At 36.1% G+C, this 26,308-nt stretch overlaps 1 protein-coding gene across 1 annotated transcript in view; it reads right to left on the bottom strand.

Annotated features, from left to right (window-relative positions):
• Positions 1-5,239: 5,239 nt before the first annotated feature.
• DGKI (diacylglycerol kinase iota) overlaps positions 5,240-26,308 on the bottom strand; it is a 570,574-nt gene continuing 549,505 nt past the window's right edge. The window contains 3 exon segments of the mRNA XM_074267817.1: positions 5,240-7,168; positions 11,795-11,894; positions 13,780-13,816. Coding sequence (XP_074123918.1) covers positions 7,052-7,168; positions 11,795-11,894; positions 13,780-13,816 — 254 coding nt within the window. The 3' untranslated portion in view covers positions 5,240-7,051.

The raw sequence follows: 26,308 nt of genomic DNA, 5'->3' as shown, positions 1-26,308 counted from the left end.
TGAAGTAAAAGAGCCAATGAAACACTACCAGTATAAGTGAGTTCCCTCTGGAGCAGTTAGAAAGGACATGAGAGATGGATGAAAATCACATAGGATTAGGAGATGTGGAAAACTTATAATTTCTATCTATTGGGAGGAATATTCATTCTAATGAAATTACAGACTGATCAAAGGTTCAAAAATAATAAGAAATATTTGCAGTTTGCATGAATGTGTGGTGAAAGAGGTAGCTATGCAAGTTTTGAGGTATGATAGGGTGATATTTTAAAAGTTTAAGTAGAACACATTTTCCTTAACATCTTTGCTGAATCCTCCTCTTTCTCCTCTACCTCCTCTTCTTTCTTCTTCCTTTCCTTCTTCTTCTCTGCTCTGTCCTTACTCTTTTTATATTTCTTTGTAATTGTTTTATTTGTTTCTTTGCTTTTCTTTCTCCTTTCATGTTCTAATAGTAGCCATTCCCTTAGATCCAGTTTCTTGGCTTTCTAGTTCTTTCTCCCTCCCCCCCTCTCTTTCTTTCTGTCTGTCTCCTCTCTCTCTCTCTCTCTCTCTCTCTCTCTCTCTCTCTCTCTCTCTCTCTCTCTCTCTCTCTCTCTCTCTCTCTCTCTCTCTTTTTCTCCCTTCCCTCATCTCTGTCTGCCTTTCTGTCTCTGTCTTTCTCTCTCTCTCTTTCTTTCTCTCTTTCTGTCTCTGTGTGTGTCTCTATCTCTGTCTCTGTCTCTCTCTCTCTCTCTTTCTCTGTCAGTGGCATAAATAAAATCCCAGGGATTTAGGATTAAATCTTTGAAGAATCAACTTTGACTCATTGTTTTTCTCTATCCTCAAGGTTAGTAAATGAATGCTGCTGCTTTCTACTTTGAAAGTTTTCATATCCATCTCTTCCTCTTCACTCCCAATGCTATCACCTCAGTCTGGGACAACATTACCTCATTCTTGTCCTACTTCTTTGTGGTTTTCCCAGTATGAATCATTTCCCACTGATGCTCTGCTCACATATTGATTTACTCAACAGAAACATTCAAAAGCTCCCTATTTCATATTTTGCTAAATCTATTCTCTGTTTACATGAAAAACCACAAACTAATTTAATTCTATTTCACTTATTAAAATCCTATCTTTAAGAAATAGCACAATGACCACTCCCTTCCCTGACTACTTCAGCCTTTGTGTTCTTCCCTTCCACTTGACATCTGTATATGTGCCATTATATAGAGGTAGTTTGCCACAGTGGATAAAGAGCTAGCCTTGGAGCCAGGAAGACTTGGATTTAAGTGTCACCTCTGATATTACAGAGGACAATTAGGGACACAAATGAAAGAGCACTGTGACCTAAAGAGTGTTGGAGGATAGTCTCACTGAGGATGCAATCTTTCCAGAGAACATGGCTGTTGCCTGAGAGAGCAGCACCATGGGGTTGATATGATGACAGATGGCAAGCATGTATAGCTATAACATGCCCCACTAATGTACCTTGAGGCAAGACACAGAAAATTCATTCACTTTTGATAGGAATTATGATATTATATCTTTAGGAAAAGCTTTGGTTGTCCTATGGTGATTATCACTACTAACTTCCATATTTTTAGTTGTCTCCCCAATTATCTGCTAGGGACAGGAACAAGGTCATCTGCTTTTTTTTTTCTGGTTCACTAAAAGCATTGAATAATTTACTGTAATATATTATTCATTTGGAAAATATAAGTTGAATTTTTCATATATATATGTGTATATATATGTGGGATTGATTTAATTTGGAGCAGTAAGAGACTCAACTCAATTCAATTAACATTAGTAAGCAACTACTATGTGCCAGTCACTATGTTAAGTGCAAAATTGTTTACAGCTTTTTTTTCTAATTCATCCATAATCACAGACAAAAATATTCATCCATGGTAACCAGCCCTCCTCTTGAAACAAAAAGAATTATCTAATTTGGGAAGTGAAATTAATGAAGAGTTTTCTCTTGAAGAAACTGAACTTTACATGCTCTGACTTTTCTTTGGACACCACAACTACAATGAGTGATTACAGATACCTCGGGTAATCATAAGTATGCATGTGAAATTTATTTGACACAGAAAATAACTGCTTTCCTTTTACTGAGGATGATATATAAATATATGGTACTTGAATTTTTGTCTGCCACACAGATACTAAATGTTGATGGATCAATTGATTGGACATTTGGTGTGTATCACATTACTGATATGTTATAAGGAAAAATATATCTCTAAGTTATATTTTTAAAAGTTATATTCTGAGTTTATTAGTAACCTGTATAAGGGAGCTGAGATAAACTGACTTTGTAAGTGATAGTTTTGTTTTTTCTTTTTTAAACTTTATTTTTTTTTATTTTTATTTTTTTCTGAGTGAGGCTGGGATTAAGTGACTTGCCCAGGGTCACACTGCTAGAAAATGTTAAGTGTCTGAGACCAGATTTGAACTCAGGTCCTCCTGAATTCAAGACTGGTGCTCTATCCACTGCACCATCTAGCTGCCCCCAAGTGATAGTTTTCAAGGGAAACTTTAGCTGTGTATTTATTGATAAGCACCTTGATAGGTGATTGATGACAGCATGAGCTTAGATTCAGGAGTTGGATGACAGGGAAAATGAGTGATTAGGAAAAAGTGATTATGGGATCCCATATGTCTTTGACTTCCCTTTCTGCTTTGTTATGGTAAGAGATAAGATGTAAGAAAGCACAGTATCTTCTACATAACCAGGGATGTCAAATAGGTCAGCTAGACTTGTCCCTCTTTTATTTAATTTTATTTAATAGGCTAAATAGTGTGAATAGTTTGAGCAATTTTTTTGTTTGAGCTAAATTTTAAGGTATAAACAATCATTTTGGTCTCTCACAATAGACAGAAGATCACACACTGGGAGGAAGTCACCTGAAAAGAGATCTGATGCAAAGAAGTTAGTTAGCCAAAGGTACTTAAGTATTAAGCAACCCCTAAGAGTTTCTCAACTCAAGTAGAGATTCTGGGTGCTCAGATCTGAGGAAAAAGAAGAAGGTTGATTTACACTGTAATAGAGAATTATTGGTAGGTAGTAAGAAAGATATTAAATTTTACTTGGGTATTTGCATTTCTCTGTATCTTGATCTAAATTTTAATAATCTTTTTAAATATAGTAGTGCTATATGATGGTAATAATTAGTTACTTTAATATATTTTAAAATGTCTTAGCTGAACAGAAAAGTATGCTTGTCTCTGATTCAACCACATATATTAGAAGCTTAGCTGTTTGATTTCGAGGCCATAACCAAGGCAGTGCCATCCAGCACTAGTAACATCTTGACTTTATTATGGCCTTTTCATTTCTTTTCTAAGTCAATATAGGCTGAAACCCCATATGTCCTCACATATGGGTATCGCATGGCTTCTAGTGAATAAGCTTCGGAAATGCTCTAGGCGAAGCCATCCTTTTCAGGTCTAAATAGCATATTAGAGTTCTCATAACACCAAATCCAGTTATCAGGCAAAGTTTGAGAGCAATGATATTTTCAATTTGTTTCAATGTGGCCAGTGAAGCTATTCACTTGAAGGCTGGCTTTTGTTCCAAACTTCTCATCACTTATGTAGGTAAATAGAACTTTCCATTGAAAATTCTCTACCTGTTGTGTCTATTTCCTTCTTGCCTGCCTGCTCACTCAGCTCTGTCCTTTATCCTGTCCCTAGAGATGTGAAAAAATACAATATCATTGGGTTCTATTTCTTAAATGTGCAATACCGGAACAAGAAGCTGCAAAAATAGCTAACATCACTTCAAAGTTATATAAAGTTGTGTTTGAATAAAAACAGCCTATTTCTCAACTCTCCATCAGTCCAAGCTAAAAATGGAACTTAGGAAATGATAAGGCCACCACAGGAAAGACTCTTAGAACACAAACCACAAAGTGATACCACCATCATTTGGAGCCATCCAAAGAACTTGTCTCTGTACTTTTGGGGAAATATCATTTTTATAGGTGTGTATCTTTTAAATTAAGCTTTAAATGGGTTTCCAGGGAAGTGGAGTTAGTTTTGCCTGGCCACTTGGCACATATCCCATCTTAGAAAATGTAGATACTTAGGCAGTGAGTGGTGAATTTATGAATCATAAGATTTGATTGTATTATGATATACCCATTTGTCCAATTGAACAAATGCCATGGAAAGTTAGAGACAGCATGGTGAAATGGAGAAATGGTTTTGGAGCAAGAAAGCCCTGAATTCAAGGTCTGATGAATAGATGCAGCCTATGCAATTCTAGACAAGTGATTTAACCTCTCACTTCTCTATTCCTCTGAGACTATATATTATAAACTTGTATTGGTAGAAAAAATTCCCAATGAAGAAATTCCTTATCCTAATGAAATAAATCAAAGTGTACCAGTGAAGGTTAATTTAATGATAAGATCATATTAAAATTAGGGCTTTCTTACATGTTTGCTTGGAAAACCTAGTCCTAGTGTTGATTTTGGAAGGGAAAAAACAAATATTTCCTCAACTATATAAGATGGAATCCTAAATCTTTTTTGCATTTAGTTGCATAAAGAACATTTTCTGAAGATCCCAGGGCCTCCTAGAAGTCAATACTTCATTTAGTTTTCACAACAGAAACTTTTTTTCCTTCTAGAACCGGGGCTGCCTTTAGTCACTTGTATCCTTTGCTTATGGAGGAGCTATTTGGGAGTCATCCACAGAAAAGTTTCAGACATTCAGTAGTCAGAACTCACTACAAACCTGAAAAATACACACACACATACACATAGAGCATTGCTAGTTATGGGAGCAAGTACATTGCCAAGTGCATCCTCTAAAGCCAGATTCAAAACTGGTTTTATGACTAGATTATATTTTTTTTATGATAGACTTACCAATTGAAAAACTTTCAGCAGAGAAGCACCAGGGATTCAATTCTTTTGTAGTAATTTTTTCCAGCTTCTGGAAAGATTTTACTACAATTTCTCTATTCACCCTCCCCAGTCTTGATTTGTAAAGGCTGATAAATAGAAATAGATCATTGACAACCTTTCTGTTTCTCCCATGGTTGAAATAATGCCAATGATGCAATTTGAAGGGAGATTAAGGTTATAATCACCAACTAATTTGGGATAACCCCTATTTTACATAATGCATTTTTCTGTACTTGAAAATTGTGATATATAATCAAAATGTGATTCAAATAACCAGTGGATCAATGCATCACCACTGGACCTGTAAGTAAACAATAGAAAGACGATAATTTAAGTTCACATGCAGAAACACTAGGAAAACACTTTATTCATGTCCAATGAGAGGGGATGGAATGGGGACTAAGACAGGGTCACTTTTAGGCAGTAGCAAAGTCTTTGCACACCCAATAAAGGAATTAGAACCATTCCATGTCTGTAGCTTATACAGAAGCAAAGCCAAGAGTGTTTGCCCCAAAGCCATAGGTGTTTTCTTGGGCTCTAATGAGTGTTAAAATCCTGGTCAGTATAAACCTACAGAAACCTGTGTGCGCAGAATGAGCTGAGGTGGTAGAGATAGAACAGCCCTACTCCACTGATGAAAGCAACACTGTCATGCATCCTCCTTCTAAGGTCTCTCCAGTGACAGATTGTGGGAAAGAGAAGGAAGAGAAAGGGATGCAAAACACTTCTTCTTTCCTGGAAAATGAGGTTGTTAATGGTGCCAACATTGAGCCAAAAGTTAAAGATACCACTTTGGTACCTGACATGCAGTGTGGAAAAAAGAAACTTGGATATTGCCAAATTGTGACAATAAAACAGAAAGAGAAATTACGGAGGCTGTAGTTCTTTCATTTTGGGGGGCAATATGTTTGGAATAGAGCAATTAAAAAAACCTAAAAGCTGGAGGAGATACCTAACAGTAGGCTCCTTAAGACTACTGTACCCAGGATGGTAGGTTAGGGTAACACTGGTTAAAAGACCAATGGCTGCCATTTTGCTTAAATGAGTCTTCTTAGAAATTGTCATTTTTCTTTTCCAGTGTTTTAGGTCAAGCCTCTCCATGAAACAGGCCTGTTCTCTATTTTCAGAAATGTCTGGAAATAAAGTCTGCCACAATATTCCATTCCCTGTTCCCACCATTTCCAAACTTATGATTGTCTGCTTCCCCCCAATTGTTTTGCTGTAGCTCTTAGAAGTAGATGTGCCAACTGTCTGCCTTTGTTCCATCCATCCTTCAATTCCATTGCACCAGAAGGCAAAAATGGCTATACATAGGCAGTACTCAGCTATTAAAAAAAGCCCAAGCTGAATCATTCCTTTGCTACATTGGGCAGAGACCAGGAACCCCAATTTACCACTCTGAGTACCTTAGTAAGGTGCCCCAGAGCCCTGCTCACTGACCACATAATTAAACCCACATATTTTCATGCTATCTCACTCTAGCTTAGAGATTTATCAGAACCCAATTCTGCTACTCATTGATATCATCCATGAGGTACTTCTCAGTTCCCATAAAATGGAAAAGGAAGAGAGGAACCCATGCAAAAAAGGGAGAATGCTCCCTAGTCACTAAATATTTTAGATGAATTTAGTCATAGGAAACTGAAGCAGAGTCATGTCTTTGTGGGCTCCTTGAAAGTCCTTCCAGAAACCACATTAGCTGTGAAGCCTGACTGTTAAGAGAACAGACATCCTTTCCATTTAAAACCAACTGACAGATAGTTGTGGTAGGGCTGTGTGGATGTGGGGGACCATTCTGTGCAAAAGGGGAAGAGGAGCAGTGCCATTTATAGGAACATCCTTTCTGACTTTAAAATAAATTATACAGGTGAACACAGAAGTTCATGCTACTTGCTGGAAGCAATAAAGATCAAATTTCGTGGACCAGGTATTCCACAAACCTTCATGAATCCTGCCTCATTCCCTGGGGCTATTGTATTTCATGATGCATTTCAGTAGCCCTTAGAAACTGGTGGCATGTCCTCAGATAGATATCTTGAGTGATAAAGATAGACACTTTGATTCCATCAGTTTCTTCCACAGGAGTTGCCGGATTGCCAAGGGGCATCGTCGATATTCTCACCAGAGTTCCCTTCTTCCTTCTACCTGAGTCAAACTGCAGTCTCTAGGTCTTCATGGGTAAGGATCTTGTAGCTCTGACGACTTTCTAGGTATGAAGCCAAATCTGGGTCCCCAGCCTGCTGGGCTCTGTCTTGAGGGGTCTTGCCCTGTGGATTACAGATGGAAAGAAAAAGACACAAGCACAAAAGGTAGAATATCAGATGAACACCCAAGGACAGAGCTTCACACATAGTGGCTGCTCAGAAAATGAATGTTAGGAACTTTCTGAAGGAATAAACAAAAGCTAAGGGAGAGAGAAGAGATCATAGAAGACTGAATAGGGGTTTTCTCTGATGATTTTAAAATTCTCTAGAATATTCCTAACACAATTAGCCACTCTTGGTTCTTGAATTGGAATTTTTTTTAAGTCAACTCCAAGAAAAGACCATGGAGCCCTCAGTGCAGTACAATAGTTGCCTAGGGGTATTTTGAATCTACAGCAAAAAAAAAAAAAAAAAAAAAAAAGCAGCTGGTAGTGGGTTATTTATCCTTTCTCTTTTACTTATTTTCCTTAACCTTTATTAAAGAGAAACATTATTATAATGGATGAAAATCCCTGAACGTAAATGTTATCTGAGAGGTATTATCTACCATCAACACCTAATTTTAATTTGATGGATCAGACCCAATTAGTGACATAACAGAGCTCCGAGGGAACAAATGATTTGCCTGGCACATAGTAAGTGCTTAATAAATGCTTCTTGACTGGAGTTCATGGCTTCATATGGAGAAGAAAAGAAGTAAAGGTCAGAAGACAACACTTGAATCAAATAACACTGGACATCTATCTAATGATGTAAGCAGTAAAAGAAATAGAGAGAACAACAGAATCATAGTTCTAGGTCTGGAAGGTACCTCTGTGGGCATCTCCCTCAATTTACAGATGGAAAAAGTAAGAACTTTGTAGTGGTTATACAAGTAATGAGGGACAAAGCAAAATCTAGTTCCTTTGCCTCTAAGGAGGCATTGCTCTTCCAACTATATCATAGTTTATCTAAAAGAAACTGGAACCAAAATAGATTAGGAGGGCCCATAAAGTAGATGAAGAGCAGCCATGGAAACCAATTCACCCATTTCCTTAATATTGTCTGATGCTCTCTTTGCTTAAGTATACAACTTTCAGAAATATATTTTCCTCATGTAGTAGCTTCTCTTTCAAGCTCTTCATAATCCTCCTCCCTTCAATACAGTTTAGTTCTTGCAGGCATTCTACCATTCCTACCCCCTCCACCCCATTTTTATTTTGGGTAATGAGAAATTTAAACAACTAAAGGTATATAGATAAAATGGGCCCAGGATAACCCGAAATCAAAGGGTCCCTTCCATATTTTCACTATAACTGTTTACACCAAAAAAAAGAGCTTTTTTTTTTTTTTTGCCTAAATACTTGGGAGGGTGATAATTCTCCTTTAGTGCCTCTCTGTGTACTTCTAATATATCTTCAGTACAGGATAGAGTTGTCAGAGTACAGAATCCCTTCCCTGTGGACACAGAGAAATCTCAAGATTCAAACTGCATATAGGACTAGGAGACAAAGATACAGTTTCATTACTTTACTCAGTTTTGTTAGGTTGTTCTTTTTATTATCTAATAATTAAACCTCAAATGTGCTTACTCACTATCTCCTCAATTAGTTTTATTTGTCCTATGTCAAATTTTCTCTCCCTATAACCACTAGAAGCCCATCTCAGTGGCTTTATCTCCCTTTAACTCCAGCTGTTAACCTTTATCAAGCACATCTTCTGGAAGTTGTCTCTCCCTTTTCTGGATACATAACTCTTAGGTCAATTCTACTGGGAATCTTCTGAACTAGATTTAACTAGCTCATTCAATACTTTAATCTCATGTTTCTAATATAACTTCCCTTTTTTACTCTTCATCCCTGCCATTTATAACTCCTGCTTACAAGATGCCATGAAGGTCACATTTGAATGTCTTATTCTTGCTATCTTTTCAGTAAAATAGCAGCACATGTAAAAACCACATTTATAAAAAAAAAAAAAAAATACTGAAGAAATTGAGGGAATTGGAGCAGCAAGTGATAGTGGGAATTGAGTGAACCACACTGACTCCATCATGTGACTCAACTCTGGAGCTAGCTCAGTTCTCTTTCTATTCAATCATGGGTCCAGTCCAATTTCTGTACTGTGAGAAAATTTTATTCACTTGTGGGAACAGTGAGAAAACTTTATTGCATTATTTGAACCTAGTCCTGCATGTCTGGGAAGCTAGACCACCCCTATATATTGCTTAGAAACCTTTAACTAAGGACCTAGATTATGTTGACCTGAAACCCAGCCAAGGCTTGAAGATTGATACAAGGAGTTTTTTCACAATTATACATCTCAAGTACTCTCTATGTGTTACCTGAAAATTGGACCTATACAGATTAATCGCAGATACTTGAGGGGAGTGGGATACCTTTTCCTGATTTCAAGGAATTGTATCTATTAACTATCCCTCTCCCAATTTGAAAAATCTCTGTTTCCTCCAATTAAAAATCAGATTAATTAAAGTATCCTACTTAATTTTTCCATTAAATTAACTAGACTTATTCGATTGTTTTTAATGCAGAAAAATCTCTCTCTTCATGTACTGGGGGTCCAATCCTAAACTGAAGGAGAGATCTAATCCCAATTAATATATATTGCCTAATAAATAAAACCTTTGTTTCTTTAGTCATTTCATCTTTCATCTACTACAGGAAAAATAGAGTTCACATTCACATTTTAATATATGTAAAATTATCTATATATGTTACATATATAGATATATGTATATATACATATGCATATATATATATACTCACACATATGTACACACACACATATATACACCTCTACAATATATAAGGCTGACTTTATAGCTTGAACCACATAAGAAAATCAATATCATTATTTTATTACCACACATTTTTAGGATGGGGAAGTTAGTACTCCTTCACAAACTGACACTATCCCCCCCCCATCTACCTGTCTCATTAGATGACCAGGGCTCTGCTTGCTACTGAATGTTGGTATTTTTCTTCATCATTGAATGCCCTAATATTTAGATCTTCCCCATATTCACAAACACAACACAATACAAACAAAAACTCCCCTTCTTTCCTTAAAAGTTTTAGAAGATCATGGACTTAGAGGTGGAAGGGTCATCTATCCAACAAACTCATTTTATTGGTGATTATTTGAAGTTCAAAGAGGTTATGTGACTTATCCACAAACACACAGATAGTAAATATTTGAACTTAGGTCCTCTGACCTCAGATCCAGTATTCTTTCCCCTATAGTCATTGCTGGATCTAGAAAATTAGTTAGGACTCTCTAAAGTTAGTCTCTGGCCTTACATCACCCTATTGTGTATTACAAATGTGCTTTTGGAAATTCAATCTATGTCTCACTTTCCTCATCTGTAAGGTAGAGATGATAATATATCTCACCTAGCTCATAGAATACATGTAGAAATCAAAAGAGATAAAAAAAATGATAAAGCATTTTGGAAAAAAAATTAATTGCTTATACATACAAGGTGAAAAATGATTGCTAATCAGTGATTTTGGAGAGATTCGGGTTTTCCCCTTTTTATTTTATCATTTTATTAGGACTTTAGTCTCTGAAGGTTAAGTTAACTTTTTCTTCTACCCAGATCCACCTCTTTGTCTATGTGACCCGGCTATTGTACTCCACTCAGATTGGATGAAAATCAATTCTTTGAATAGACTGCCCAAGGCTGGCAAACTTAGAAGTAAATGACATAATTAAAGTTCAGGTCCAGCGTTTACTCTTTCATTAATTTTTAACCAATCAGAGTTGATTGCTAACCTCTGGAACCCCCCCTTCCAATGGGCACATATGAGCCCACCATGATTGTCTGCAGACTAAGAAAAAAATGGCTAAATTACCATCCTTTTATTAAAATGCTGGCATTATTTATAAAGTGATTAAATTACCCAGAAATTATGTCTCTTGAATCTTTTTAATTATTACAAAGGGATTATTATTTAATATTGATTTTCATTGTTTGGGCTATTCTTTTGATCCAGTTATTAATGTTCTTCTACCACCGACATCACCACAGTTCTCATCCATGAATTATTTTGTATTCATGTCAATTTTTTTATCCCCCTCCACAAAACTGGGTAAAATATAGAATCCTTCAGGGCAGAGATTATTTTTTTTTCAAACCATAGCACAATGCTTTGCATATAGCAGCTACTTAATACAAGCATGTTAAATGGACTTACATTCTATGTTCCTTATTGTAACTCCTTGCCATGAACATTGGAGCACATAAATATTGGGCTGAATGATGAATCACATTCCTCTGTCTTCCTTCCCAGGCTCCCTTCTACAACCCTGAAGGGTAATAGTACTCCATACCCATGCCATCACCCCACTTAGAATGACCCTCATTTCCATACTTGGACATTGGATATCTTTCCCTCCACAGTCTGGCTGCCAGGGCTAAGCCAAGGTAACAGACTAGCCAAAATAAGGCCAGGCACACATGGAGATTTATAAATGTACCTATGCAAACACACACCCTTTCTTTGTGGTTATAGATTTAAATTGCTGTTTCTCTAAATAAAGCACTTTATTTTTTCCTCCTTTTTTTCCAAAGCCCCAGGCACTGCCATGGGCATAGAAAGGCTACCCTAGCTGTATGCACAACTGAAGATTATGGTGCCAGTGGCCATGCCCAGCCAGGAGAATGTTTCCACTCACTCATCAGGTTACCTTGGAATCCCTCTTTCTCAGAGATGCCCCTGCATCCACCAGGAGTTGGCAGACAGCCCGGTTCCGTTGGCAAGCAGCCTTATGCAATGCTGTCTCTCCCCTAAATCAGACCAGAGAAGAAATTAGCAGTGAGGAAATTTAACCGTGGAGGGGAAAATCCCACCTTGCTCCAGATACAATGTTCTCAATTGTATCCTATTCCTGTATGAGTATTTTTTTCCCTTTCAAAAAATGATATTAGTCTGTTTGGTCCACTGCCTGAAAATTTATATATAAATTTAATATTTATTTATTAATAGCAAGTATTTATGCTCTCTAGAGAGGCAACATATTGTACAAAAACATTGGATTGGGTAGGGAGATAATGAGATTAAAGGGCACTGGGTCTAACCAATCTATAATTCCTTGGATATCTAGGACTGCCTTGGAGAGATACTTGCTTTCTCCAGGCCTCTGCACTCTCTCATATAAAAAATGAGAATCACAGCTTTAGAGATGGGAGAGATCTCAAGGAAGATATTTTACAGATGAGGGAAGAGAGGCTACAGTGAAATAATGCATGTGAAAGCATCTGAAAAGTTGCAGAATATCCTATAAGTGTGAAGTAGCTGTGATCTAGTCCAGTGGAAAGAACACTAGGTCAGGAATCAGAAGACAAGTGTTCAAACCCCACCTTTGACTTTTCACTGCTAGCTGAACTTAAACAAATCCATTATCCTCTCTGAGCATCTTCATCTGTAAAATAAGATATTTAGATGATAAGGTTTTTCAAGTCCCTTCTAGCTCTAACTCTCTAGGAGAGATAATATTATATGATAATATAATAAAATACCCAGACTTTACAGATGAATCGACTGTGGCTCAAGGAAGTTGAATGATACATCAGAGCCATTCTATTAACGAATGTTCCAGGTTTCAAACCTAAGTACTCTAGCTTCCAAGACTAAGACCAGTGCTTTTTCTTATTATGGCACAATTTTGGTCTATTAAAATATAGGTGTTGAAGCATATTTCTGAGCGTTTTTCCAGTTTTAAGAATTCTGTGATTCACTGATCCTAATTTTAGGTGCTTGTGGGCTGACAGAGGAGGTTTATGAGAGAGAATCCAAATTATAAGACCCAGAGATTGCTAGGATGAATATGCTCCTTTAAATCCATTTTGTCTTACATTTCTATCCATAAAATAATGTTTTAGTTCAGATCATCATTCTTATTTCAATTTTCTACTTAATTTCTTGATGTAAGAACTCATTCTGTACAGAATTTCAATTATAGAGAGCATTGCTCAAAAAGTTTCTGTCCCTGTTGGACATATGGTGTTCATTCACCTGGACATCATATGACAGACCAAAGTACCAGATCCCAACAGATTAACAAATAAGGCAGGAGTAACATCTGATTCCTAGTCTAATGAACTTTTCTTTATACTATACTCTCTTTGTGTGTTTCACTGTATTATTGTGCATACATATAGGGAAATCTGTACATATCATAGATACTTTTGAATGTGATTTTTTATTGGAAGTCTTTCCACTAATAAATATCCAGAGAAGAAATTAGCAGTGAGGAACTTTAACAGTGGAGGGGAAAATCCCACCTTGCTCCATTGAGATATAATGTTCTCAACTGTATCCTATCCCTGTGTTTTTTTCTTTCAAAAATAGTATTAGTTCGACCCACTGACTGAAAATTTATGTATAAATTTAATATTTATTTATTAATAACAAATATTTATGCTTAGTAGAATCCACAGTTTAGTAGAAAAATCTTAGGGAATTGTTTGAGCCACAGAAAGATTAAATGGTTTGCCCATGGCCACATTACTAATAAGTATCAGGATGGAATTTAAACCCAGGTCATCTAGTATCTAAGTATCCCTAAGTATCTCCAGTATTTAAATATCCCACAGTTCTTCTCTCTTTCATTTTCCCAACCATATCCCAAAAAGAAACCCAAATGTCATAAAATTCTGGACAAGTACTTACGTTTCACTGTCTGTCATATCCAATAATTCAGAAGGACCTGTACAAGAAACAATACATTTACATGAAGAAGCCAAAAGAATTGGCAAGAGGCAGGCAACATTATAGAAATTCCCAATATATAATTCCTTGGAAAATCAAATGAAAACTAAAAGGAAGTGGGGAGAAGAGATTAAAAAGTCTGAATACCTAAAACCTGCCTTCCCCATCATCAACAAATATTTACTGAATTCCTGCTAAATTTTATTTGTGGGCTATATAAAAAAGTATAAAATATGGTATCTTCCCCCAATGATCTCATTGTGGATACAAAATTAATGCATATGAAATAGTTGGATAATTATTATTTAATGACTCAATTTATAAAGGCAACAGGAGAATCCAAGGATGGGAGAGAACCTGTGTGACCTAGATGGCTTATATAGCAAACTTTGAACTCACCAGAGCTAATTCTTCAAGAATATAACAGTACTGTGGACTATCAGATCTTAAGGCCTCAGAAATAATTTAGCCCAAACCCCTCATTTACAAATAAGAAAACTAAGATCCAGAGAGACACAGAAAATACTGTAGATAAACTTTTCCCCTGGAGACTGTAAGGTCTTGATACACTTAATAGCAAGGAGAATTCTTTCCGATATTTGCCCTCCATGAATGTGCAATATTTTATCATAGAAAGCACAACAGCAGCCTTATATTTTCTACAGAGGCTTCCTTCCAGTAATCATTTCCTCTCTATTTTTATGGACGCCAGAACAAAAGGAAATGAATTTACTTCATAGGAAAGAAAAAAAAAAAAAAAAAAAACTTCATGAACCAGTCCCCTAATAGATAACTGTAAAAGGATATGAACAAACAATTCAGAAATGAAGAAATGAAATCTATCAACAATTATATAAAAAATTTCAAATTAGCAATAATAAAAGTTGAAATATCTCTGAGCTTCCATCTCTAACCCATTAGATTGGCAAAATTGGCGAAGAGGAAAACGGCAATTGTGGGAAGGGTTTTGGGAGATTAAGCACACATCATGAGTATAGGTATCAATTGGTCTAAAACTTCTAGAAATAATTTAGACATACATCCATGTTCCCTGGCTTCTTCCCACTTTCTGCAGGAGGCTTTCCTTGAACCTCCCAGCTGCTATTGCTTTCACCTTGAGTTGTCCTCCATCTACTCTGTATTCATCTCCTGTACACATTTACATTTACATCCTCATTAGAATAATTTTTGTGGGTAGGAACATTTATGTCTTTCTTTGTATCCTCAGCACTTTGAAACTAGTTCCTTAAATATAGTAAATTATTTTCTTAAAAAGAAAAAAAAAAAAGCTTTGTTCATTGAGTAGAATATGAAATATGAAATACATATATATCCCAAAAGCAGAGAGAAAGGATTTACATCAGGACTTTGGAGCTATAGGAAAGAATTAGAAAATGTAAAATAGATATGGATCAATTGCAGAATAGCAATTGGTACCAATTTGGTATTTGCTATAATAGAATATTATTATACTTTAAGAAAAGATGAAAATGAGAGATTCAGATAATATCAGGAAGACCTGTATAACTTGGCACCTATTAGAATAACTAGAAGAACAAGTTACATGATCACAATAATGTAAAGAAAAAAAACAATTTTAAAAGACAAGAGAACTCTGATTAAAGTAAATCAATCATGATAGAAGAATACTGACAAAGCATGCCTTGCATGTCTGGAGATGAACTACCACTACAGAATAAGACATGAATTTTGAATATGGACAATGTTTTAAATTCCTATAATTAATTATACTTTATTTTTAAAGGCGGGTGTTAGGCTCTTACTAAGTGCTAAGTTGGTACTTAACAATTCTCTAGATCAGAATTCACACCTTTAGTTCAAACCTTTAAGGGAGTTTTCACCTTGAAGGAATATTTTAAAGAAGCAAGTTCCCACAAGCCCATTCTCTGGAAGGATAAAAAGAGGCAACATTGAGTCTGAAGAACAGTATAGACTGGGACATTGAGTTTGGACGGCAGTCTGGATTGAGTCAAAGAGAAGACGTCCCATGGATTCACAAGTCCAGCAATCCCACACTTTTGGAGGGGAAGGCTCTAGAAGCCTCCCAAGAAACCTGCTCACAGAGGAAAAGATTATACAGAAAAGAGACCTCCTCCCAGAGAAGGATTATAACTTAGAGATGACAGAACTTTACATTTTGGCGCCCAACGTGGGGCAAAGACTTTTGCTTATCCTGACTAGGACTGATTCTGAGCTCTTCAGAGGAGCTAGCCCGGACTTGACATTTTGGCACCCAAATAGGGACTGACAAGATCCTGATTCCTGTGGAAAAGCCTCTGATCCAGATCTCAGTGGAAAAGTCTCTCTGACCCAGAAATAAGTGTGAGTAAGAAGGAAACTTTGTTAAAGAGTTAAAGTAGAATTTCAGTGAAATGGGGCAAATGTTTAGAAAATAGCCTTCTGTTTCTGTTCAAGGAAAATGTTTAGAGAGCATTATCAAGGTTATGAAAAGCCAAGGATTGATTATAACTTTGGAGGAGATCACTGAACAGTTTTAAAAACTGTGCAAGTCATACATCCTCGAAATATGTAAAAACTGAAGGACCATCAATAACACCAAAATATATAGAAGAAAATAAAATGGAATTTTAAGAGAGGATTTTTTTTACTTTTTTAACATTTAAAATGTGCTTTTAAAACAATATGAGGCAACAAAATCTTAGATTTTCTTAAAAATATTCTTTTTTAGCAGGGATAGCCATTCTTATCTCAGATCAAGCAAAAGCAAAAATTGACCTAATTAAAAGAGATAAGGAAGCAAACCATATCTTGCTAAAGGGTAGCAGAGACAATGAAGCAATATCAATACTAAACATATAGGCACCAAGTGGTATAGCATCTAACTTCCTAAAGGAGAAGTTAAGAGCAAGCAAGAAGAAATAGACAGCAAAACTATAATAGTGGGAGATCTCAACCTTGTACTCTCAGAATTAGATAAATCAAACCACAAAACAAATAAGAAAGAAATTAAAGAGGTAAGTAGAATATTAGAAAAAAATAGGTATGATAGATCTTTGGAGAAAACTGATTGGTGACAGAAAGGAGTATAATTTCTTCTCAGCAGTTCATGGAACCAATAAAAAATTGACCATATATTAGGACATAAAGACCTCAAAATTAAATGCAGGAAGGCAGAAACAGTAAATGCTTTCTTTTCAGATCACGATGCAATAAAAACTACATTCAACAAAAAGTGAGGGGTAAATAGACCAAAAAGTAATTGGAAACTAAATAATCTCATCTTAAAGAATGATTGAAACAGCAAATTATAGAAACAATTAGTAATTTCACCCAAGATAATGGCAGCGATGAGACATCATACCAAAATTTGTGGGATGCAGCCAAAGCAGTAATAAGGGAAAATTTTATATCTTTAGAGGCTTACTTGAATAAAATAAAGAGAAGATGAATGATTTGAGATTGCAATTTTAAAAGTTAGAAAAAGACCAGCTTAAAAAACCCCAATAATCAAATATTAAACTTAAAATTCTAAATTTAAAAAGAGAAATTAATAATATTGAAAGTAAAAAAAAAACTATTGAACTAATAAATAAAACTAAGAGTTGGTTTTATGAAAAAAATCAATAAAATAGATAAACCTTTGGTAAATCTGATTAGAAAAAGGAGAGAGGAAAATCAAATTATTAGTCTTAAAAATGAAAAGGGAGAACTTTCCACCAATGAAGAGGAAATTAGAGAAATAATGAGTTACTTTGCCCAACTTTATGCCAATAAATTTGATAACTTAAGTGAAATGGATGACTACCTCCAAAAATATAGGCTTCCCAGATTAACAGAGGAGGAAGTAAATTGCTTAAACAGTCCCATTTCAGAAAAAGAAATGGAAAAAAAGTATTCTTTTTTTGCTTTGAATTAAGATGTTTGTTTTTGATGATGATTACTAAATTCACAATATAAAATAATGTCCTAAGTAAAGCTTCTTAGATCACAGAGCTAAGAAGAGGTCTAGAAAGCAGGATCTCTTGCTCTAGAGATCTTTAAGAAATCAATGGACAAGAATAAAATGGATAATTTCTGTCATTTTAAGGACCTAGAATTCTTTCTTAGTAAAACTTTTTACACCTATTAGTTTATATATTTGCTTCTAAAACAAGATAATAATTTTATTGATGTTTTAGAAAATTCACTGAAGAAAGGATAAAATATATACATAAAGTCCCGTCATCATTTTATGTAATAAGAATATATTTAAATTGATATTTTGTCTTATCAATTTAGGTATGTCTTCCATAAAAACTGGAAAGTATTTGGAAATGTTAGTGACAAATATAGAATAATAGCAAACTTTCTTTGTTAGCTGTTCCTCTTTCTCCTAAAAAAAAGAATAAAGTAAATGCTCACTTATTTGGTAAAGGTTCTATAGAGCTTAGCCTAAAATCAGGACAATGCAATTCTCAGATCCTAAGATTCAGTTTTTGACCTTGTTTTAAACCCCAATGAACTCAGTTATATGACTTATATTAACATTTCCATGTAAATGACTTTTAACTCAATATCTCTGACCCTAATATCCAGTTTTGCAACTCACTGATCAATATTTTCATATCAATTCCCTCTCCAACTGAATCTCAACTAGCAGATGATCAAATTCAACATTTTCCCAAAAAACAAAACAAAACCCCCCAAAACTATGTCCCCTCCTAACTTTCACATTGTATTCAATGATATTATTCTATTTCCATGTGCTATTGTTTGAATTGTATGCATAAGTGTGAATTTATTAGTTTGGGGAAGTCCCAGTGTGGAAATACCCTGCACTGATATTGATTAACAAATGTGAGAAAACAAAGATTAAATACACACACACACACACACACACACACACACACACACACACATATATATATATGTATATATACAATCCAGACCTGAGCTTCCAATCTAATATGGAAATAGGATTTTTCAAAAATAGCTATAATACAACATAGAATGTGATTAAATAAAAAGGAGAGACAAAGAATCCTATGACAAATTTGAAGAAGGCAGCATAATTATCAGATAAGAAGATCAGGAAAAGGTTAATAAAGGATGTGGCTCCTTGACTTTCATCAAATGAAGGCAAATAGAAATGATTCCAGATAAGATGAATAAGCCTAATAGAGGTTCACGTGAGAGAAGGCTGGGAATAGTAGAATCAAAGATTTAGGGACCTTAGAGATTATCTGCTTCAGAAATGTATGGCCTGTGAGTCACATGTGGCTCATAATAACTTCTGACTGCTGCTCAAATTAGATCAAAATGTAATTTTTCTCCAGTCTTTTTTAGTGAATTCTGACTCTTTGTGACCCCATTTGAAATTTTCTTGGCAAAAATACTAGAATGTTTTGTCATTTCCTTCTCTAGATCATTTTACAGATGAAGAAACTGAGGCAAACAAAATCAAATGACTTGCCCAATCTTTCTGGCCCAGTACTCTATGAATTGCAGCCACCTAGCTGTACCTATATAATTGAATAATTAATTATGTATGTGCATTTATATACATTATGCAATTATGCATGTGTAATTATGTACATATAAAAATAAGTGATTTAACAAAATAATAAAAATACAATGAAACATAGATAATATCACAACTTAAATATGCAGACAGTAGGAGTCCTCATGTATGGATTAATGACCTTGGTCTAATCTGATTTTAACTACTCATCTAGTCAGATACTTTTTCAGACTCCCAAACTAATTCCCTCTCCTCTGCACTGACCTAGATTAAAGGGTATGTTGAATACCAACCTAAGTAAATATTTTTATACTGAATATTATCCAGTTAACAGAAAGAGAACTAATGATGCTTTCTGTGCAGAAGAATAATGTGATTTGACTACATTAAGAATATTGCCTGACTATCATAAAGGACATAATGAACAGGAGACCCTGTAGCCAAGAAGACAAGTTAGAAAACTTTTATAATAGTTCAGGTGAGAGGTTATGACGATCGAGTTAGGGTGTTGTCCATGTAGCTGGACCAGAGGATGTTGACACAAGAGAAATGTCTGAGCTAGAACTGACAGAAATTCATCAAATAATAAGATTATCCCATATAATGAAGGCCTCATCTTGGCAGTTGGCAATAAGCAGCAAGGGGAGGAAGCCTGAGAGAAAGCTTACTCTTGCCCTTTCTGCTTCCCCTCAACCCCCCACCGGGCTCCTTTCCTCTCTACTATGCATGAGGCCTCTTGGTGCCTTAAATTACAAGTCCCTGAGAACTAGCCACTTTAGTTCTATTCATTCTTGACAGGGCAGCCTCAACAAGACCCAGGAGCAGGAAGGTTTCCAAAGTCCAACAGTCTTTTAAAGAGCCACTGACGCCCTCTGCTAACCTCTGGAGCCATTCACTCTGAAAGGAAAGGCATAAAAACAAGCGATCCAATCTCTCCAGTAGTTCTGTTCCCATCATTACTGCTAATTGCAAAAATATTTGAGCAACAGAAGCAATGTCTTATTGAAGCAGCTGCTTCCTCCTTCATTTGGCTGTATCACTAGGGGCAGTGGGGGCTGTTTCAATGGGTGAGATCGCCAAAGCTATACAGGCCAAATTCTAAAGTCTCCGGGCCAGTAAAAGGAATAAGCTTGCAAAATTATTTTCTTGGTGTAATGTATCAATAGCCTGATGCTGGGGAGAGGCAAGATAGGGAAAGAATGGGGAAGGGGAACAAATAGAGGGTTCATTCTGATCATTTATGAGAGAGATTTCTTTTCTTTACAATAAAATGCTTAATTTGTTTTTCTAGTACCTCCCTTTCATCCTTAGCATCTCCAAAAGAAATGAGAAAAAAGCAGAAGTGGTTAGTTTCTCTAGTAAAATTTTTCCTGAATAAGAAAGGAACCAAGGGATGATTAAAATTTCTAAGATAACACTTTTTCTTAAAATGCCCTTATATCCCTGTCTGCAGAAATATGCAAGACAAGGCAGATCATCAAGGGAAAGGGGCAGAAATCAAAGATCAGTGTTGGGAAGGGAATAGGCCTAGCCAAAAACTTGGCTTGGATTGCAAAAGTTCAAGAGGATTTTCTAAACTTACATCTTCTCTGACTGGATGCTGGGCAAGTGGGGACTCTAACATTTGAATAATTATTTTCATTTTTCTTTTCTCCTACCTCACTTTCTAAGCATTAAAAAGCTCATAGATTTATTCTGGGTCCCAATCTGAGACATTCTAATAATACATGATATAGATGAAAGTGGGCCTTGAGATTTTTCTACCTGAGATGGGAAAGAGATGGTTTGGGTGGCTCTGCTTAGTAAATGTGCCAAAGAAGAAACGTGAATGGTTAAATAAGAATGGATCAATCAGCAATAACAGAGAATCAGTTGTGAAAATATTAGAAATAAATAAAACAATTCTTCTTGGGGAGGAAAAAAATGACTTTTTTTTGGTGAGGCAATGAGGGTTAAGTGACTTTTCTAGGATCACACAGTCCAGTGCCTGATGCTGGATCTGAACTTAGTCTCCAGAACTAATAATCTATCCACTGCGCTGTCTAGTTGCCCCCAAAATGACTCTTTCTTAGCAAGGATAGAAAGGAAAGAGGGGGAGAAGGAAGAGGGAAAGAAGAGGGCTTAGTATAGGGCAAAATGTATCATTCTCAATGAGCAAGGATGAATTTTAAAAGTAGGGCTTAGAATGTTAAGGATAGGGCACAAAGATCACTTCGTGCTGGACTGTGCACAGAGAAGATGGTCTTAACTCTCCATATGCTCTTGAGATCTTGTGATGGCTTGTCTAAATCATCTAATCTGAGAAGTAAAGATTACCTTGAAGGCACAAATCTTACCTGTCCCACGATCCTTTCCTGGATACCTCAGCCGCAGAAATAATCTACTCTTTCGTGTCAATGCACAGAACACTCATGAGATTTAACATACATACTTGTAGTATAGCTATTCAGAGAGATACAGAGAGATGTAAAGACAGACAGAGACAAAGAGAGACACAGAAACAGAGAAAGAGAGATAGAAACAAAGATAGAGAGACAAGAAGATTGAAATGACAGGAAGGAAGGAAGAAAGGATAGACTGAGGGAGAGAGGCAGGAAGAGAGAGGGAGAGAGCATTTATTAAGTTGTTTATTATGTCTCAGGAATGATGTTAAGCTCTAGAAATACTCTTACAAGCGAGGAAGATACTTGCCCTCATGGAAATTATATTTTTATGTTAAAATACATGTTAAATCCTATATATGTATACATATTTATACAGTTATCTTGCTGCACAAGAAAAATCATATCAAGAAGGAAGAAAAAAATGAGAAAGAAAACAAAATGTAAGGAAACAACAACAGAAAGAGTGTAAATGCTATGTTGTGGTCCACCCTCAGTTCCCATGGTCCTCTCTCTGGGTGTAGATGGCTCTCTTCATCACTGAACAAGTGGAACTGGCCCAATCACCTTATTGTTAAAGAGAACCACGTCCATCAGAATTGTTAATTATTGCCACGTGTAATGATCTCCTGATTCTGCTCATGTCACTTAGCATCAGCTCATGTAAGTCTCTCTAGGCCTCTCTGAAATCGCCCTGGTGGTCATTTCTTACAGAACAATAGTATTACATAACATTCATATACCACAATTTATTCAGCCATTCTCCAACTGATGGGCATCCACTCAGTTTCCAGTTTCTTGCCACTACAAAAAAGGCTGTCACAAACATTTTTGCACATGTGGGTCCCTTTCCCACCTTTAAGATCTCTATATGATATAATCCCAGTAGAAACATTTCTGGGTCAAAGGGTATGCACAGTTTGATAACTTTTTGAGCATAATTCCAAAGTGCTCTCCAGAATAGTTGGATCCGTTCACAGTTCCACTAACAATGTATCCCAATTTTCCCACATCCCCTCCAACATTGGTCATTATTGTTTCTTGTCATCTTAGTCAATCTGACAGGTATGTAATGGTATCTTAAGTTGCAGGAAATTATATTTTAATAAGGAAAACTATATATAAAGGTAATCTGGAAAAACAGATGAGGAAGATGGTATGGTATTGAGATTTTTGAAAGTAGGGTGGAGGCCTGGTTCTCCTATCAGAACCTGGGGTCCCAATGTCAGAGTGCAAGATTGCAATCGTTAAACCTAAAGATGATGACTGAAGCAGAGACAATATGATATGAAGATATCTGGGAAGAAAATATTTTATCTCCCCTACAAAACTGTAAGACCCTAAACTGCAAGAAGTCAAGGGTAATCTCTTTTACATTAAATCCTCCACAGCATTTAGCATAGCTCTCATGTTAAGGGTCAATGAATATTTGGTAAAATGAGTGAATGTCTCATTTTGTTTATGCATTCCTAATACAGGAACACTGTAGGAAATTGATAAGTATACATTGAATTAAATTGAATTACATGAATGTAATTTGATTTTAAAAATCCATTTAAACTTCTATAGGACAGAATGATGGGTTTAAACAAATAAGATTACATTTACTAATAATAAATAGAAAGTCCTACATATGTAATCAAAAACTAATTATCCAAGTCTGAGAAAGATGGCTATAAAACAATTTATTTCAAAAAATTTGAAAAAATTTGAGCCAATGGCATTATTTGGCAACCAAAACTTGAGTGAATGCAATCTTCTACTATATTAATAGGAGTACTGTCTTCAGGATGAGGATAGTGATCACCTGAGGTACCTAACTTGATAAAACCACACCTGGAGTACTGGGTCACTTCCAAGAATCATATTTCAATAATGACAAGCTGAATTGTCTTAGGGATTATATTTTTACATTTGGAATGGGACATTAGAAGCTACAGAGACCCAAACCTCTACTTTTATAGATGAAATATTGGAAGCACAGGAAGTTAAATGGCTTGGCCAAGGTGATATCTCTAATGTCTCATGCAGAGTTTGAAGCCAGGGCTTCCTCAGTCCATTTATAGCTCTCTGCCAAATATCCTACATGGCATCTCTTAAGATCTCAAAGGATGATGGATGGCGAGAAGGATGAGGGACTCAAAACTAGACCACAGGCACTTCAAGTGAAAAGAAAAAGAATTTTTAGCTCAGATGACACGAGACCTTTGAAGCATAGGACAGCAGTTTTCAAGTTTGTGATGACCTGTCATTTGAAAGAAAGTACAGGCCAAAGAGTGCAAAAGGTATACCACTGGTTGATAGTTTCTGAGAGGCAAAGGAGAGCCTATTAAAAAGAAATACATCAGTTAGGGTTTTTGCAAGGAGGGGATGGACCACTCAAGAAGGTAATGGATTCCCTGTCACTGGTGGTTTTGATTTTGGGGCCTAAAAATGCTTTGTTGCAAAAGCTATGAGAGAGATCATTGCTCAGAAAGAGGTTAAACTGAGGTTGCTTTCCACTCTGAGATTTTGTAATTCAGTCACTTGTTATATAGCCATATCATGTTTTGTTTTGTTTTTAAAGGTCAAAGATACTGATCTCTACAAAGTCGGAGAATCATGAAGGAAGGAAGGAAGTTAATGAGGTCAAAGTGAAATGGGTTAAAAATAGATTGGCATTCAGGTAAAAGATCATTGAGGGAAAAAGCAAGACCTTTGAGAGAATCTTTTTCCAGTATAAAGACAACACTGTTTATTGCATTATTCTAAACATCAATTTTTCTCCTTAAATAGCTTCACCATCCAGTAGCAATTGTACAGGCCCTGTAAGAGGGCATTTATTGGGCTGCTGGATTCCTAGCAGTGAAACCAGAACTTCTGAGTCTTTGTCGTGTAGATACTTTAATTCTGTCCTGGGTTGTGTGCTTCTCCTGTGTCTCCTACCCACTCCTCAAAATCCCCTCTGCTTCCCCTCCCACCTTCCCGCCCCCTTCTTCTCTTTGGCCCTCATTTTCCATTAGTCTCCCTGACGCTGCCAGCCGACCATTCCAAATCCCCCTCTGCCATGGGACAAAAGCTGCACAGATGTGGGGAAAGCTGGCACTGGGAACGCTAACAGCACTGTCATCCTGTCCCAGCAGGAAGGTGGCTGTTTCTCTTAGGGACAAGAGGGAGAGAAAGAAAAAAAGAAACTGAAGGCAGCACAAGACCACAGAATAACCCCATAGAAATCCAAAAGGAAATGCATGAGTGAGATTTCTATCACGGAAAACAGCAGGGAGAGTAAGAAAGGGGGGAGTACAAAAACAAAAGAACAAAATGTGTGGGAAGGTAAAAGAATAAAACAAGACAAAAGTCTCTCAGAGGGGCCAAATGGGGAGGAGGGAAGGGGGTTTGGAAAATATGGTTGAAAGGAGCTGAAAAGCAGGAACCACTGGGGGTAAACTCAGCTGGAATGACTCTCCATCCTTAATGTCTCTCACCACTGTCTGTGAGGAATTGTTAACTCCCCCTCTCGCTTGATTCCCTTTTCAGCCCTCCAAATACCCAAACTTGAGTTATTCATAAAGGAAAGCAGCAGGTTGTGGCTATGAGAGAGGTCTGAGAGAAGATGAAGGGAGAAAAAGATTCAACATTTCATAGACTTCCCTATAATGTATTAAATCATCCTTCAAGTCGGAATCCGTGCAGAGCCCCCCTCCTTTTGCCTCATTGCTCAAAAGTCTGGTTTTTAAAAGAATCCTTGGAAGAGAAATTAATCACTGATTACTGAGTCTAAGAGAGTCACTAATCTCTCATTTCTGGCTTTTAGAAATGGAGTCATATTTTTAGTGAGCTAAAGTTGTGATTGGGACCACAATCTCCAACCACAAAGGCCACAATTGAAGGGTAGGTGAGACAAGGAGGCTTGGAGTGGTAATGATGAAAAAGACATGAAAAGTAACTGAAGCTAGAACCAGACGCCATGTCATTTATTCACTGCTAAAAGACCTCGCTAAATTCTTAATATTACAATAATCAATGATGTCTTTGTAAAAAGTCAGGCAGTGTCAACATGTACCTTGGATACTGACCATGTTAAGCTATAAGGTGACTTAAGTCAAATCATAAAAGTCAGAGTTCACTGTGTGGCTTCATAAGAATATGGCTGCAAATAATCATAAAAGTTATTCCAATCCCTTAATTTTATATATGTGAAAACTGAGCCTTTTGATGTTTTCAAGGAACTTATCCAAAGTTATCCAGGCATTAATTAGCAGAATGGATATATATATATGTATGTATGTATGTATGTATGTATGTATATATGCATGTATGTTCTAACTCTAGATCCAATGTACCAACTATGCAATTTTCTTTTTTTTCCTTTTCTTTGTTTATCTATTTCTTCTTTCTAGGGTATATTAGGCAAAACATTCAATTATTTTGTCCAATTTGATTCTATCCCAAATTTCAAGTCATATTTCAATTAAATGAAATTAAATTTGCATATATATTTTTGAGGGAGAATAAGATTGGGATCTATCACCTCCTGCTATTTCAATGAGTTATTCAGAAATTGCAGATATAATGAGAAAGGTATTTTGCGTCCCAAAGTACGTTTTCTTTCTGGAAGGAACCTTTTCTCTAATAAATTTATTTATTA

Source organism: Sminthopsis crassicaudata, chromosome 5 (assembly GCF_048593235.1).
Source record: "Sminthopsis crassicaudata isolate SCR6 chromosome 5, ASM4859323v1, whole genome shotgun sequence".
Lineage (NCBI taxonomy): Eukaryota > Metazoa > Chordata > Mammalia > Dasyuromorphia > Dasyuridae > Sminthopsis > Sminthopsis crassicaudata.
This window is presented reverse-complemented; position numbering and strand designations above follow the sequence as displayed.